The sequence below is a fragment of the Nothobranchius furzeri genome, chromosome 6 (assembly GCF_043380555.1).
Source record: "Nothobranchius furzeri strain GRZ-AD chromosome 6, NfurGRZ-RIMD1, whole genome shotgun sequence".
NCBI lineage: Eukaryota > Metazoa > Chordata > Actinopteri > Cyprinodontiformes > Nothobranchiidae > Nothobranchius > Nothobranchius furzeri.
This window is the reverse complement of record NC_091746.1, coordinates 50125294-50140500: the sequence shown is the minus strand read 5'-3', so window position 1 is coordinate 50140500 and position 15207 is coordinate 50125294. Positions and strand designations below refer to the sequence as shown.

The 15207-nt window shown below is 39.7% G+C and overlaps 1 protein-coding gene across 1 annotated transcript; it reads right to left on the bottom strand.

Moving 5' to 3' along the window:
• Positions 1-785: 785 nt before the first annotated feature.
• Positions 786-13921, bottom strand: LOC139070477 (CD276 antigen homolog). Its single transcript, XM_070552759.1, has 10 exons — positions 13644-13921; positions 12696-12762; positions 12339-12595; positions 8407-8503; positions 7851-8117; positions 7102-7206; positions 4925-4969; positions 4742-4792; positions 3974-4100; positions 786-2498 (listed from the first exon to the last, which is right to left on the bottom strand). Exons 2-10 carry the CDS (start codon positions 12754-12756, stop codon positions 2012-2014), a joined length of 1497 nt encoding a protein of 498 aa, XP_070408860.1. The 5' UTR covers positions 12757-12762; positions 13644-13921; the 3' UTR covers positions 786-2011.
• Between the last annotated feature and the right edge of the window lie 1286 nt (positions 13922-15207).

Below are 15207 nucleotides of genomic sequence, written 5' to 3'. Positions count from 1 at the left end.
CAAACACACACACACACACACACACACACACACACACACACACACACACACACACACACACACACGCACACGCACACGCGCACGCACACGCGCACGTGCACACACACACACACACACACACCAAGCAATGTGTCTATAGTTATATTGTGATTTCTTAGTAAATATTCTATTTGATGAGAGATAAACTTTATTGTATTTATCCTAGTGGATCTACAATTAAACGGGTAAACTAGATTTAGCACATTCAATGTCAAAGAAAGTAAAATGTTCTTATCAGGAGATGAACATGAGTATTTTATTTCCTTAATATTAATAATGATTAAATCATATTATACCCTGATTTGACTGAAACTAAAATGTGCAAAAAATGTGTTCATTACTTTTTAGTGAAAAAAAAAGATAAAATGAGGAGTTACATAAACATATCTGTGTAACACCTGCAGAGCCATTTTCATATTTGCCAGGGTAAGTAGTTGTGGCGGTCATCTTGATGAGAATGGGAATATCTGTTTTGTGTTTTACTGAGGAATCTAGACTCCTGAGTGACAGCAGTTTGGTGATTACTTAAGTTGGGACATTCTACCTTTCACAGCTCGTCACTGATAAGAAACAGGTTTATCAGGAAAACGTCCTCACTATGAAAGAGATGACAGGAGAGCAAACAGGTAGAGAGAACCATGACACCAAAGCCCGTTTGGTGCTCTCACTGATGTGTGTGAGGCCTATGATGTGGGATGTTTTTAACATGTCTGGGGAGCCAAAATAAAGGTTTCCAGTTTTGATGTTTACATGTTATAGGTCATGCACAGAACATCATCATCAATATCAGAGAGAGAGAGAGAAGCTGTTATTGCTATGCTTGCAGTTCTGCAGATAACCTGAGTCTCTCTCTCTCTCTCTCTCTCTCTCTCTCTCTCTCTCTCTACCTCTCTCTCTCTCTACCTCTCTCTCTCTCTCTACCTCTCTCTACCTCATGACCAAAGAACAGAAACCTATGCAGACATCAACTCTGCCTGAGTTCTCAAATTGATTGGAAACAGAAAGTTTGGAACAGCGAATTCCTCCCTGTGTTTTTTACAAGTTGCACAAACCTATCCAGGAGAAATCTCAGATTGAACCTCGCAGATGTGTGAGGAATAATACCAGGCCATTTTTTATAAACCTCCAATGGTTTATTAAATGTCAAAAATTTCTTCAAGACCATAAAGTCTATCATGTAAAAAAATATAAAATCTATTGAAACATTTCATAAACAGCATTTCATGGCATTTATGTGCCTTCAAAAACATAAATACAACAGTCAAAACAAGCTTTTAAAACAGCAACAGAAGAGGCGTTCATTGGTACAGCACCTTTAAAGATAAAAGGTGCTTCAAAAACAGAATAAAAAATAAACAAGGGAGACAGAAATGTCCAGAATTGGTAGAAACAGCAGCATGAAGAGGAAGAGTGAGGAAGAAGAGGATCATCATCAGGAGGACATGCAAAAGCCAATCTGAACAGGTGAGTTTTCAGCTACTTTTTAAAGGAGACCACTGAGTCCACTGATCTCATGCTCGGGGGAGAGAGTTCCAGAGTCTGGGGGCCACAGCAGCAAATGATCTGTCACCTTTGGTCTTTAGCCTGGTGCGCTGCACAACCAGTAGGCTTTGGTCACTGGACCTCAGGGACCTGCTGGGGGTGTAGGGACTAAGAAGATCACCAATGTAAGATGGTGCTTGTCCATGTAAGGCCCTATAGACCAGAACCAGGATCTTGAAATGAACCCTGAAGTTAACCGGCCGCCAGTGAAGCTGGAGGAGAAGCGGGGTGATGTGGGTGCGTTTGGAGGACTTGGTCAGAAGCCGAGCACAGGCATTCTGAACCACCTGTAGACGGTTCAGAGAGGTTTAGCGAGTTGCAGTAGGCTAAGCGTGAGGAGATGAAGGTGTGGAGGACAGTCTCAAGTTCAGAGCGGGACAGAATGGGACTCATCAATGTTTCAAAAGAAGTTCTTTAAAGTTGTGTGTCTTCAGTACTTTGCTGACTGCATCTGAAGCTTCAGCACTGCCTCTTCCCCCAGTGTCCCTCTAAGCGTGGGACAATCACCTAGACAGGAAGTGACCACCACCCTGCAAGATCCTCTTTCACTTAGAAACTTTCCCAAAGTCTCATCAAATATCTGGTTTCCCTCTTTGTATCCATCCAAGAACAGCAGCGTCTTACTGAAGGTGGATAAAACTGTCCTCAGCTCCTCTGCTGATGTCCTCTCTCCAAGAGAGAGTTGAGCTATTATGTCTTCTAACAAATCCCTCTTCACAGCGCTGCAGTCTACATGCACCAGAAGATCAACACAGCTCAGATCAATGAGGTTAGAGACAGCCTGTTTGGGATCTTTAGTCCAGGATGAAACCAGGATGTGGGCTATAGTGGTCTTTCCGCTCCCTGGGGGTCCTTCAAGTAACCGGATTTCACCAGCTTCTGGGAGTAAATCCTGGAGATATACCAGCTGGCCCTCGCTGTAAATGATAAACAAAATTATGATTTGAATTTAAATTTAAAAAAATAATAAATGGGCTGAGGTCTGATGCCTACAGGACGCCTAATTCAGTAAACATTAAAGTAATAGTAGATTGACCAAAACTACACTAGATACTTTTGTGGAGCAGTGGTGCTCTTAACCTGCTTTAAAGCATTTATGTTAGCTGTAATGCTAGCAAATAGCATTTTCAGTTTGCTGACTGTCAATAAAGAAGAAAAAGGTGTTTGCTTTTGTTGTTAGCATCATGGCGGAGCCTGGAAGTAAAGGTAAGACAGTAATGTCATTGGAGGCGAAGCAAAAAGCAAAAATCAGAGTGAACATTGGTGTGGCCTACACTAGTTTGAGGGAGCTAAAGGAGGCTACAAAATCACGGACTGATGCTGACCTGACTGTGTTGCTATACTGGATTTGGAAATAATAGTTTTTGTCCAACAGTGTGAATCTTTATACTTTGTGGTTTATTTTAGTATTACTTTACTCATGTTAGTGTTAGCTTGCTGTTAGCACTAGCTCCAGCAGGCTGCAGCAGGGTTGTTAATGACTGTTGTAATTCCACTTTCAGCCAGTAGGGCAGAGGAGAAGGAAACTGCTCTGTTATAGAATTATAGTATAGTATTTAAATTATTTTAAAGCCATTAAACTCCAAAGCACTCCATAAGTGTCCGAAAGACCGAAGCGGAACTACTATTCCGCCGGGCGGAACTAATGTCTGTTCCGTGCTTCCAGACCGTGCCTTTAATTTATGACAGACATACTTCTGGTTTAACGTTGCATATGTTGTGCGTGACGCATATAAAAGTAAGTACTAAAGGCGAATATTTATGTTATATTTATGTTCACTAGTTTGTTTTCATGTTTGGTAGTCCGTCAGTCGCATTTATTATATGTTAGCATGTTTAATAGTGTTTAAATGACTGCCGTTAGTTGCTAATGCTAAAGCTAGCCCTATGAGTTCCATGCTAAGTTGGTAACGTACCATCAGTTACACGAGTGTCGGTTAATAATTTGTTTAGTTAGCAGTGGGTGTTGGCTATGTCTTTGTTGGATTATTTAACTCACGGAAGTCACTTTGTTTCTTCCAAGAAACCACACATATACATACATGTATCCTACTCCAGTTACATGCGCCTGCTGCTAAATGTCAACGCCAATAAATTCACAGAGAATACTTCTAGTTCGCCTGGCTCTCTGACCGGAACCTACTGTCCATATTGACTGCCTCAACCAGTCTGTATCCCTTTACTAGTGTAGAACTACTACCATAAGTAACTCAAAACATTCAAAGTTTACCTGACTTAAATTACTGAAAGCTGAAATCAACAATCATTTTTGAAGAACGTAAGTGTGTTTTAATGATTTTTTTACATCGTTGTTTTCTGGAAGTGAGATTACAGAAGAGAGTTGAGTGTACAATTCTGCTAATCAGTGTAGAAACACTTCTGTATGACTCACCTGTTCTGCAGCCTGTGAGGCAGCTCCTCCACAGCGAAACTGTCGCAGTGGCGTCTCATCTCAGAGCTGAGGGCAAATTCAGAGTAATACGCTTTCAGATACAACCCCAGACTTTCCTCTGTGGAACCTGCAGACAACAAAAAGTTGTGCATTTAATCATTTGTTTAATTAAAATCAATTATATCAAGTTAGTTCTGTTAGTTCTGTGTTTTTATTTTTTTAGACCACTTAAAATGATAACTACACATCATTTATTCTATTTTTGTATTTGACAGATGAGTTCACACCTATGAACAAAGTAATAATTCTGAATAGAAAACCGCAAATAATTAAATCCATGTAGGTTTCTGCTCTCAAAGAACCAGAACAAGACTCATCACTGCGTGGGAATGCCGAGTCCCGAAAGACAGCTTCTAAATCAGAAAATACTGTCATCTGGGGGATTTTTTATGTTTTTTTTTTTTTTTTTTTTTTTTTTACAGAGATTACTTTGCTTTTTTCAGCAAAATGTAGCTGAACCACAATCAGCTAGTTAGATAACATATTGGTTCAAGAGATAAAACAATATTCTGGGTGCAGATCAGAGCCGCTAAAAAGATACTTGACAGGTTATTAAAGGAAAATGGTGTACAGCAAGAAGGTTTCCGTTCAGTTGTAATTAAATTTACAATTTAAGATTAATTGTTGCATTCTGTAGATTAGAAAACCCTCCACAGATTAGCAGCTGGGTTTTGTTTAATGGAGGATTATTTATGAATAGTCCTTCACCTTCAGTGAGAGTTATTTCCTGATATCCATTTCCTTTATCTGACTGCAGACCTGAGGGAAAATGAAAAGCACAATGAGAAATCTGATACACAGCAGCAGTTTCTGAGGTGATAATTAGCATTATGTGGGAAACAAGCAATGCTACCATTGATTTTTATGACTAGAGAGGCTGAATGAACTTACAGGCAGTAGACGTTTCTACATTCTCAACCAGCAACTTCCTGGTTCCTGAAGCACAAAAATCACATTTTACTTCATTTTTCCTGATAGAAAATGTAAAATTTATGAGCACTGGTGTATAGAAAGATCTCACTGCAAGAATAATTTTGTTAGATTTTATCAGAATGAGAAATAATGTTTGGTTATTTATTCCTACAGTGGTCACATGGGGTTATGATGCATAAACATGCTGCACTTAAATGCTTTAGCTTAAACATTTCTTTCTTGGAATCCAAAATGAAACTGTTTATCACACATTTTCTGAGGTTTGAAAAGGAAAATAGAGTCTAAATGCGCCACTCCGACACTTCCGTACCCATAGCTGAATTATGATTTATCATGTTCACACGTTCACAGAACAAAGCTCTAAAAACTGATGAGGATGTTTGTATGAAAGCGTGAACACGTGCTGAGTAGAAAAACCACCCACACATTTACAAATAGCTTCAAATTCCCCATCTATGCAGAACAAAACCAAACGGGGTGTTTCCAGCCCACTGATGTTTTTGGCCTAAGACAAGCAGAGTCACGCTCACATGAGGACACACTCAGCAAGTCACATCACATGCTGGCAAATTTCTAACCAAAGTTAAAACAAATCTGCTGCTCGGATTCCTTATTAAACATGTTACAGTGTAAACATTTGACAAGAACTTCCTCTTTTTGTGGAGAAGCATGACTTTGCATTCAGTACACCCACTTTATAAACCGTTGTTGTGTTTTTAGCATTGTTTCTGCACTGCAACGCACCTTAAACTTATAATAACAGCATAATAAGTGCTTACAACGCTGAAAAGACAACAAGGACCAACGTTAAACATCTTCAAACTGATCACCCCCACAAGGTGACGACAGTTTTACCGGTTAGAAACCAAACACCAACTCTGGACTTGGTTTTGATGTAACGACATTTCTTTATTTTAATAACGTATGTCATATAGATGTGCTCAATGCAGATTTGCACTATGAATAGTCTTTTTTATTGTTGCTCTAAAAGGTCATACTCTGCCTTTAAAGTGCTAATTCTTTCTTGTATCCTCCTTTTGCACCCAATCTTGTGTATGAATGTTTTAAATGTAAATAAATAGTTCAGTAAATCCATTCAAGACTAGTTTCCTTATCTGCTTGTGTTTGTTAAATGAGATTGTTTGTTTTGCATTCGCAACAACTACGCAGCTTCAAAACCAGTAAACATTTGATTTTTTTTCATTGCTGCGGCTTCTTGTGATTTTCACAGATTCTGTTGTTATTCTGCTTAGACAGATTTCCATTCATGTTCTAATTCTCAGCAAATATTCTGCTAGTGTTTTATGCAGGATTTTAAAAAACAAGGTCAATTAATTCAATTTCAGTGTCTTAAAGGAGACATATTTGGACCAATTTTCTTGTGTAATGTTCTACGGTCGATGCAAACATGTTTATGAAGTTGCTTGTGCTAATTCCCTCTCACATTAAGTGATTTCAACAGTTTTATTCTTGACATTTTCAGTACCTCCCATAACGAGCCATTTCAGGGTAGGGGTAGATCCATTTATGTTTACTGTTTTTTATACCCCAGTCAAAATGTGGGCTTAGTAAAGCCGATTTAAAGTCAGGCACATCCTTGGGCAGCCAATGCTGTTGCAGAATTGAATGTTAATGCTGTTTATGTTCACCAATAACATTTGCATTATAAATACTCTAAATTAACTTTACTTAGGTTTCTGACTTTAACACTGAGCAGTGCACAAAGTTCAAATTTAACAGTTAGTTAAATTCCAGAGTTCAAAAATGAATTCAGCTCCTGAAATGTTGTGCATCAACTGATGTTATTGGTGACATTTTAGCATGAAATCAAGGTGGAAAATGTCTAGATATCAGCCATAAAAATCAACAGTACAAATCGACCATCGGCTGACCATGTCTCCTACATATCGACATCAGTATTGGCAATAAAGATTAAAGGTTCAGGGCTCTGCCACTTTAAGAAAACAAGCTATGAGGTGAGGAGCTCAGATTTAGGGAGGGGCTCAAAGTAAAGTAGCGTTGCTCTCTTGCACGTGAGAGGTGGTTCTATTCTAATTTCCCCATTTGTGATGTCACAATATCAGACCATGAGTGTAAGAAGGTGCAAGCAGGTGAAATGTAAAATAACTAGTTACCTTTCCGATGTCTGTAAATGATCACTGCAACAACGGTCAGAATTAAACAGAGGCTGAACACAACGATGACTGCACCATTGGTTCCAGGAGGAGTCGGGATATCGTCTGCAGGAGAAAACAAAGATGTTGGTCCATCAGGGATATGAGTGTTTCCTGCTCAGATTCAAACCCATATTGGAAATAACCAAAAACACATTATGTTGCTGACTTCCTTTTAATAACTTCAGCTTCTTACACAATAGTTTCTGAGAGTAAAAGCAGCCTGCATGTCCCTCTTTGTGAAGCTGAGTTGTTCAACACTTGTTTCCAAACAGCTACAGCTTCACTAAAAGCAGAGGGGAAAGCCTGCTGTTCTGGAAACAACGTAGGCAGGATCTCTCGCTTTTTAAAAAAGCTGCATTTTATTTGATGTGAGATCACACACACACACACACACACACACACACACACACACACACACACACACACACACACATACACACACACGTGTATATATACATAAAGTGGGGATAAACAATTAACAGGAAGCAGAGGTAGACCTGATGAACGTGGGAGGGAGCTCGTATCAAACTTCCTGTGACTTTTAGTGCCTGATGGGTCTTTTATATAAAATACATTAGTTTTTATGAAACTAATGCTGCATTGGGTGGCATTGAGGAAACTAATGTCAAAGTTGTGACGTTACAGTCATGCTTTTTGACCTTTAATTGTTCTGCTGAAATCAAACTTTTGCAGATGTAGAAATGTACCTGGAATGTGAAACGTTGCAGAGTGGCCGTCCCTGGTGAAGTTACACGTGTAATTGTTTTTCTCTGAAGAGCTGACTTGAATTCGGCTGGTGATTTTAATGAGATGGTCTGGTGTTGTGGTAGTCGTGGCGTCGTCAGCGCGTTTCCATGAGTGTCCGTCCATCCACATGACGGGAGACTCGGGGTAGCCCTCAGACTCACAGGTCAACAGCACCTTATCCCCGTTGGCAGACTTCTCAACGTGTTTAGAGATGGATTTAAATGGTGCTGGGACAGGATTAGAGGTTCAGATAAACCACACCATGTCACAAATAAATTTGGTATGTGATTTATTTTAATAAGAGGGAGTTGGTAGATTATTTAAACAAATATAAAGCTTTTGTAAAATCACACTGAGTGATAAGAGTCTTGGTTTCATTTTCTGAATGATAAAACTTTTAACTGCCCAGAAATGACCATGTGCAGCGGCTGTTGAGCAAGAGCCTTCCCAGAATGAAACTCTTCTTAGCATTCAACTAATAACCAGAAGAATGAGATCCACACAAGTCAGTCTCACCTTTAACTGACAGAGTTATGGTCTTATAGTCAGTTCCTTTTTCTGTTTGAACCAAACACTCGTAGGTCCCGGAGTCATTGATCTTCAGGTCAGACAGCTGTGAAGGGAGGAGGGGCGAAAAGACAATTATTTCACATTCTGATCATAAACTAGTTTAATTAAACCAAAATCAGGGTTGTGGAAGTTTCCTAGATTCTAGAAAAACTGTTCAAAACCTAAATCACTATTATTTAATGCAGTTACTCATTGAGGTAGAAATACTGTAGTTATTTGCCCTTTTCAGCCAAAAACACACAATGGTGGGGTTCATCAAAATAAGAGCACTAAGTGAGGACCCAGACACTCACAGAGAGCATCAGACTGTGTAATATGACCTGAGTACTAAAGCTTTCCATCCTTATAGGCTATAACTGTTTACATTTGAATTAAAGGCCAACTTTACTCAAAATTGTAATATATTTGCAGTGGTCTCTCCCTTGTAAGTCCTTCTCTGGGGAAAAAAGCTCCGGTGCGCCTGTTTGAGGACACAGAGGTCAGCTGGAGAATAAATTAGCTTCAAACAACTCTCCTCTGATTGGCTAACAAAATGCAACTCTAGCACTGACTCTGTTTGCTTTGTAACTTTGATGTTTTATCTCCACAAATAACACAAGCCTGGAGGAGCTTCTGCCATGTGGTGGAGTTGCTAATGCTAACAGTTAGCTTGTACTAGTGGAAACGTTCTCTGCTGTTTCCTGGATGCTAAAACAACAACAGCTTTCCCCGTCGTGAGTCAAGATGGGCGAGTCCATGAATATAAAGTAACAGAGTCACATGTAGCTGTCAGGCTTTTCTGAAACGCGTGTTTTTCCATTTATTTTCTATTAGAATTTAATGCAGGAAATAGGGATGTAAGACTTTTTTCACATTCACCCAGCGTGTTAAACTCAGAATAACTGATCATTTTGAAACATAAGTAAAAAAAATGGTTTCTCAGTGAACCTGCTCTAAGTACTTACAGAACTACCTTGACAACAAGGGCGTCAGTTTGTTTTCAGAATTGCTGGGGACAATAACCATACACTTGAGTGGGGTTTAAAAATTGCTGGGGACAATAAAGTAGGTGTCGGCGGCTCTGTAGCCGCATGCGGCTCTTCCATCCATCTGATGCGCTCTCTTTGCTTGTAAAATAATGAATGGATATTTAAATAAAAAGCTTTATATTTTACTGCATTAATTTTACATCTGTATGCCAATTCTAAATGTAAAGATTGTCTGCGTAAACCTGAACAGGTCCAACCCAGTCTTACTGTGAGACTGGGTTGACGCGTCATGCTTGTGCGTAATCATATGCGCTTCCTGAGCTGAAGGATGTCAGATTCTGGGCTTCTCCTCAGACAGGTTCCTGGATGCGTCGCCACATTGGAGACAGGAACAAGCGCTATTCAGCCAAAGTTTCATAATCAGGTGTGGCAGTGTGAGTGTCCTGTCACAGTGTCCCGATAGATCATGCGCCCTGGCTACTTAGCCAACGGAATATCTCTTTGGCTGACTGGTTAGAGCATATGACTCTCACCCGGTAGTTTGGGGATCGAATCCCGCCCGGGCCCTCATTTCTCCATCTTGCCACATATTGACGGATAAACTCAAGGATGTTGGTTGTTTTGAAAGAATTACCCCGACGCACACTGATGCGCATGGATGAGCTGACATTTTAATACGCACATCACAGAGGTAACTTGATTCCCATCAGAACATCAGAGCTTTATACTGGAAACTGTGTTCAGTGCGGCTCGGCGCGCCCACGGTGGACAGTGGGCTGAAGATCTGTAGAGGGATTCGCAGCGCAGAACCCCGGTGCATGCGATACGATTTCCTCCCACTGAAGCGTTCTGGAAACCCGGTCTCTCTGAGGGATGTGTCACCTGGAAAAATGTTCTTTTTATGAAATTATGAAACTTTGGCAGAACAGCGCTTGTTCCCGTCTCTAATATGGAGACGCATGACGCGTAGAGACATTTGATCACGCACAAAGTTTATGTGGAGCAGAAGCGGCCGGGCCACGGCAGGTGAAACGTTCCTAGCCTACATGAAGTGAAACTGTTTAATTCTAACATTAATGTGTTACTGGACACGCTGGTCTGGTTGGTTAGACCAGTGTTTGAAGTGGAAAACACACACACACACACACACACACACACCAATTAAAATAATGCTGATAGCATGGACTAGAAGACAGGTGATGGTTTACGTATTTAAATGATGATCAGGCTGCTGTAAAATGTAATCTCCATCCACATCCAGACACAATTATCCTCTATTCTTTCTCTATTTGCTCTGCTCTTGTCTGGGCTGACGGTGCACGCGGCGCACCTAACTAGAGGCTGATGCACATTTTACGCATTTGGAGAGGTGGGCTGGAAGCTTTGTTTTTACTGGAAGATGGTCCACTTAACGCACGGGTGTAGACTACATATTAATGACAAATGAATGAAAATTAAATTGTGAGTTTTTACTTCATATTTTATAAATAAAAATGACGAAGGAAAACATTTATGACGTCTTTTTAAACTAAATTTTCTAGCGCGACCTGCCTGCTTCACTGATGTCGCTGCTTATTAAGGTCCGTCCAGAATTACCGTGGCCCACCCAAAAATGAAAACCTGGCGCCGCGCCTGTTATAAACCTCTGCAAATTGTTGTTCTTCACTTTATCAAACTCAGACTTTGTACAGCTAATGTCAAGATGTAAAATTATGAATTCAGTCGAGCTCTTCCGTCCCTCCCTCTCCTGCTCTCCTGGAAACCCGACATCGGATGTCAGAAGCGGAGGTGAAGAAGGAGATGAGGCAAACAGAGTGAGTGCGACGTAAAGAAACCAGACTGGTGTGGAGGTGAGCAAAACAGCTGGAAATTGTGGGTGTTGAATCCCCCACGGGTGCGACGCCCATGCGAGCGACCGGTACCGGCTGCTGTCATGTTGTGAGCAGCGCTCTGCTGTCTGAGGGTAGGCCCCGCCCACAACGCTGCGGCCGCTGTGGCTCCCAGTGTTTTCTTTACTGTGGGAAACGGGTAATAATGGCTCTTTGATGGGAACAGGTTGCCGACCCCTGGTATAAGATCTGAGCTGGTAAAACAAAAATCCTCATCAGCAGGCTTTTTTAAAGTGGGGGGGACACAGCTGCCAATCACAAATTTTGCTGGGGACATGTCCCCGGCGTCCCCGGTTAAAATGACGCCTATGCTTGACAATATGCCGTTTTCTCTTTAAAGCACATTTGGGTTATAAGTCTAAAATATTCTGAGTCCTTGTTTTAAAGAGAATGCAGCTATCGATTTATGTCAGTGGGTGGCAAAGTTGAGCGGTTTAGTTGTGATTCACTATCATCAAACTAGAATCAATATGGACTCATAACAAAACAAAAAACACTGCTAGAAGAGCTTCGAGAAGAGCTTCCACAGGAGCCGCATGTGTGTTTTGCCCTCATTCTGTCACCTTAACTTGTGTAGACTTTAAATCTCTACCACAAGATGAATAATTGCTACATTAGACTATTATTTGAAGCCAAAGTTGAAACTGAAACGCACATTTGATTAACTGCACAACCCTGGAATACCTTCTGCATGGGTATAAACAGCTTTTCATAAAGGTCCATAATAATCTTGTGATCAAACACAAAATAACACGTCAAGTCAGCGATTTATATACTTCCTTCCAGTTATTGCTCTTTTGTGCGAGTCAAGGGAAATCTTTGGTGGTTTTCTTTGAAGCTGTATCTAATACCCTCAAGGGGAAAATCTTACTAACAAAACAGTAAACTTCTGAAGAGAGTTGGCAAGTTCGGACATGCTCAACCCAGCTGAGAACAGATCTCAGAAATGACTCGTGAGCAGCTGTTCAAAAATTACATAAGGTAAGTGTGACTGTGTTGAGTCACTGCCGGTAACTAGTACCTGTAACTTGGCCCAGCCGTGCTTCAGCTCATTGAGAAGCATCTTCGCCCGGTCCTGATACCTTGGAGATGTGGACTGCTCCATGGTGCTACTTAACTGGATCACTTCCAGATACTGGGAGGAGGTCCTCCAGTGCCAGGTCACCTTCAGGCTATTCTGAGGATCGGACGGTTTGGCGTTAAACTTACAGCCCATCACAACATTTCCTCCGTACTCTGACACATACGCAGTTTGCTCCGCCTCCACAATAAACAAGTCTGCAGGGGAAAATGACAAACAAATGTCATAAGTGGTGTAAATCTGCACAACTGCTCACACTCATTACATATTTCTATATTGCCGTTTGATTAAACTTACCTGAGAGAGATGGCTGGAAAAAGAATTGCAGTATCATAACATAAACAATGGCCCGGTCCATTTAGTCCTAAAACAGAAAGAAAAGTGAGTTTTGTAGATAAGCAAAACAAAGGGTAAAAGGTTTAATCAAGTTTCAGATAATTAGAGATGCACTGGTTCTGGCTTTTGGAACAAATATCTATTTCTGATTCTTGTGTACAGAGCTAATGCCACTTTCAATTTCAGTCAAATTTATCTTAAAGAACTACACAGAACATAAAAGATTTAATGTTCTAAAAACTCCTATATCTGTTAGTGCTAGTGTGAATTTAGAAAAAGAAACTGAGCTACAGGATTTGGTAAAGGTGTAGTCACAGACCAAAGAAAAAAAATCAAATTTTTGAATTTCTGGCATGTTGATCTCCAATCACAAAAAAGAGGAATACTGGCTGATCCTGGTCAACAGCTAACTTTAGATGCTTCTCAAAAACCTATAAAATAAAATAAAAAATTCATAAAAATTAACATTTGTATTATTGAAATAAGCAAGACTAAATAATTTCCTTACTGGGTTAGTATGGGTCACAAATAAGCAAAACAAAAAGATCTGTGTCTGTTATTTAATCAGGAACATCTGCCATCTAGGTAACAAGTCTAAAGACTGAACAAAAGTCAATTTACAGTATTTTGAGTAAACTTGTGCAGTTGCACCTCTGAAAATATTACCAATCAACTGCTGTGAATGAAATTATAATAACTAAAGAGCATTTCTTTGTTCCCATACTTACAGAATAAAATGAAATTTTTCTTCAGTTCAAGATTTAGTTAGATTGTCTGAATTCATTCAAGGCTATTTTACCACCTTAATAAATAATACATTTAAATTGAGTTAAAATAAAACTAAAAAGCTCAAATCTCAAGAACAGTTGTAATTATTACTGTTTTATCTAATTTGTCATATTGTCCTACCTGCAGATTACAGAAAAGTTTGTTATATGTTCATGAGCTGTGGATTCCCTCTTGCTTCTTCTGTCTGATAAATGCTCTAGGCTCTTGTGAGTTTTAAGGACATCCATGGTTCCTCATCGCTAGAACCAGTTATCCCGCCTCTTCCCGTCTGCAGCTTAAAAATCACATGTTCCGGACTTTTAATTTGAAAAGTACGGCATGTAAATATACACATGTAACCGGGGGCAAGGCTAGGGAAGTACACATACACACGCTCTATAGTTGCGGTAACTGTATTATTAAAGAAAGTACTTTCTGTAAAAGAAGGGAAACAAAAAGCGTGAGAAGTTTGATCTTCGGCGGTGTTGCGTCGAAATAAGCACCCCCTGTCAGCGGTACCCCACAAAATAATCAGGTTCACGAGCGCTTTTACGCTTGATATAAGCTTTAACCCTCAGAAGTCATTTACAACTAAAGAGGCGTGAAGAACTCATCTGACTCACACGGATGCCCACAGAGGGTTTCCCATGTTTCTGTTTAATTCTGTGGTCAGTTCGGGATGCTCCAGGCGGGCGCGGTTACGCAAGTGACGTAACTGAAAGTGTTATGTTGAGATGTGTTCTCCGAAGAAAACGCGTTCCCTGATGCTGATGGTTTTATCCATCATCGACATAAATATACGGTTTTATCCGTAAAAGTTGACGAAGAAAACAAATGCACCTAAGAAAATTGATCAAATAAAATTCTTTGAAGCAGAAATCGGAGACCGTTTCCTCGGCGTAGAAAAGGCTAACACATTTCTGCTGACTCATTATTTTATTCAGCACATGTCCTAGGATTGTTATTGTACGTAAAATTGTACATTTTTAGCAGAGCGAGACTGATGTCCTGATCTTAGACAAGTGGGACAGTTTTCAGCGGTTACATAATTCAATTTAACAACTTAGCATTGAACATTTCTAGAGAAATTAAATTAGGATTACTACATTTTTCTGACTGTTCTAAAGTCATCCTTGCATTGAGAGAGTAAATTCCTAAAATGTTGTCAAAAATGTTGCTTAATGTCTTGTGGAACACATTTTAAAAATTGTGAAGAATAAAAACAACACAAAACTAAACACCTTTTGTAAGAATATTAGCTTGAAACGTCCAGGCCATGTACAGGTAAGAATACAGGAAATTTCCGGCCAGCACTGATGTACAAGTCTAAACAAAAAGCCTTTAAACCAGAAAACAAAAGAAAATAAATCATTGTTGTTGTGTTTGAATAAAAAGGGTAGAACAAGGGTAAAGACAATAAGGTAAAAAACATAAATACAAGGAATTTATACTGAAAAGCAAAAACGAAAACATATGTTGCAGCAATAATAAATAAATGAACAATAAATAATGAAATTAGATATTATTGTTGTAAGATTAAAAAACAGTAAACTTAAAGTGCCTGCTGAATTAGTTTGTTGGATAGGTGAACAAACAGAAAAAATATGTAGGCAGCAAATGTGTTCCTAAAATTGTATAATATAAAGAATCAATAAACAGACAGGTCAACATGAGTGTCTAAAATGTCCTTAGGTGTGAATGGGCG

Bases quoted from the DNA above. Each gene is read 5' to 3' on its own strand.
- LOC139070477 (XM_070552759.1), bottom strand. From the start codon at position 12,756: ATGGACCGGGCCATTGTTTATGTTATGATACTGCAATTCTTTTTCCAG. The intron at 12,596-12,695 runs GTAAGTTTAATC...TTTCCCCTGCAG, and splicing joins TTTCCAGCCATCTCTCTCAG to ACTTGTTTATTGTGGAGGCG. The intron at 7,207-7,850 runs GTACATTTCTAC...TTTCTCCTGCAG, and splicing joins TGCAACGTTTCACATTCCAG to ACGATATCCCGACTCCTCCT.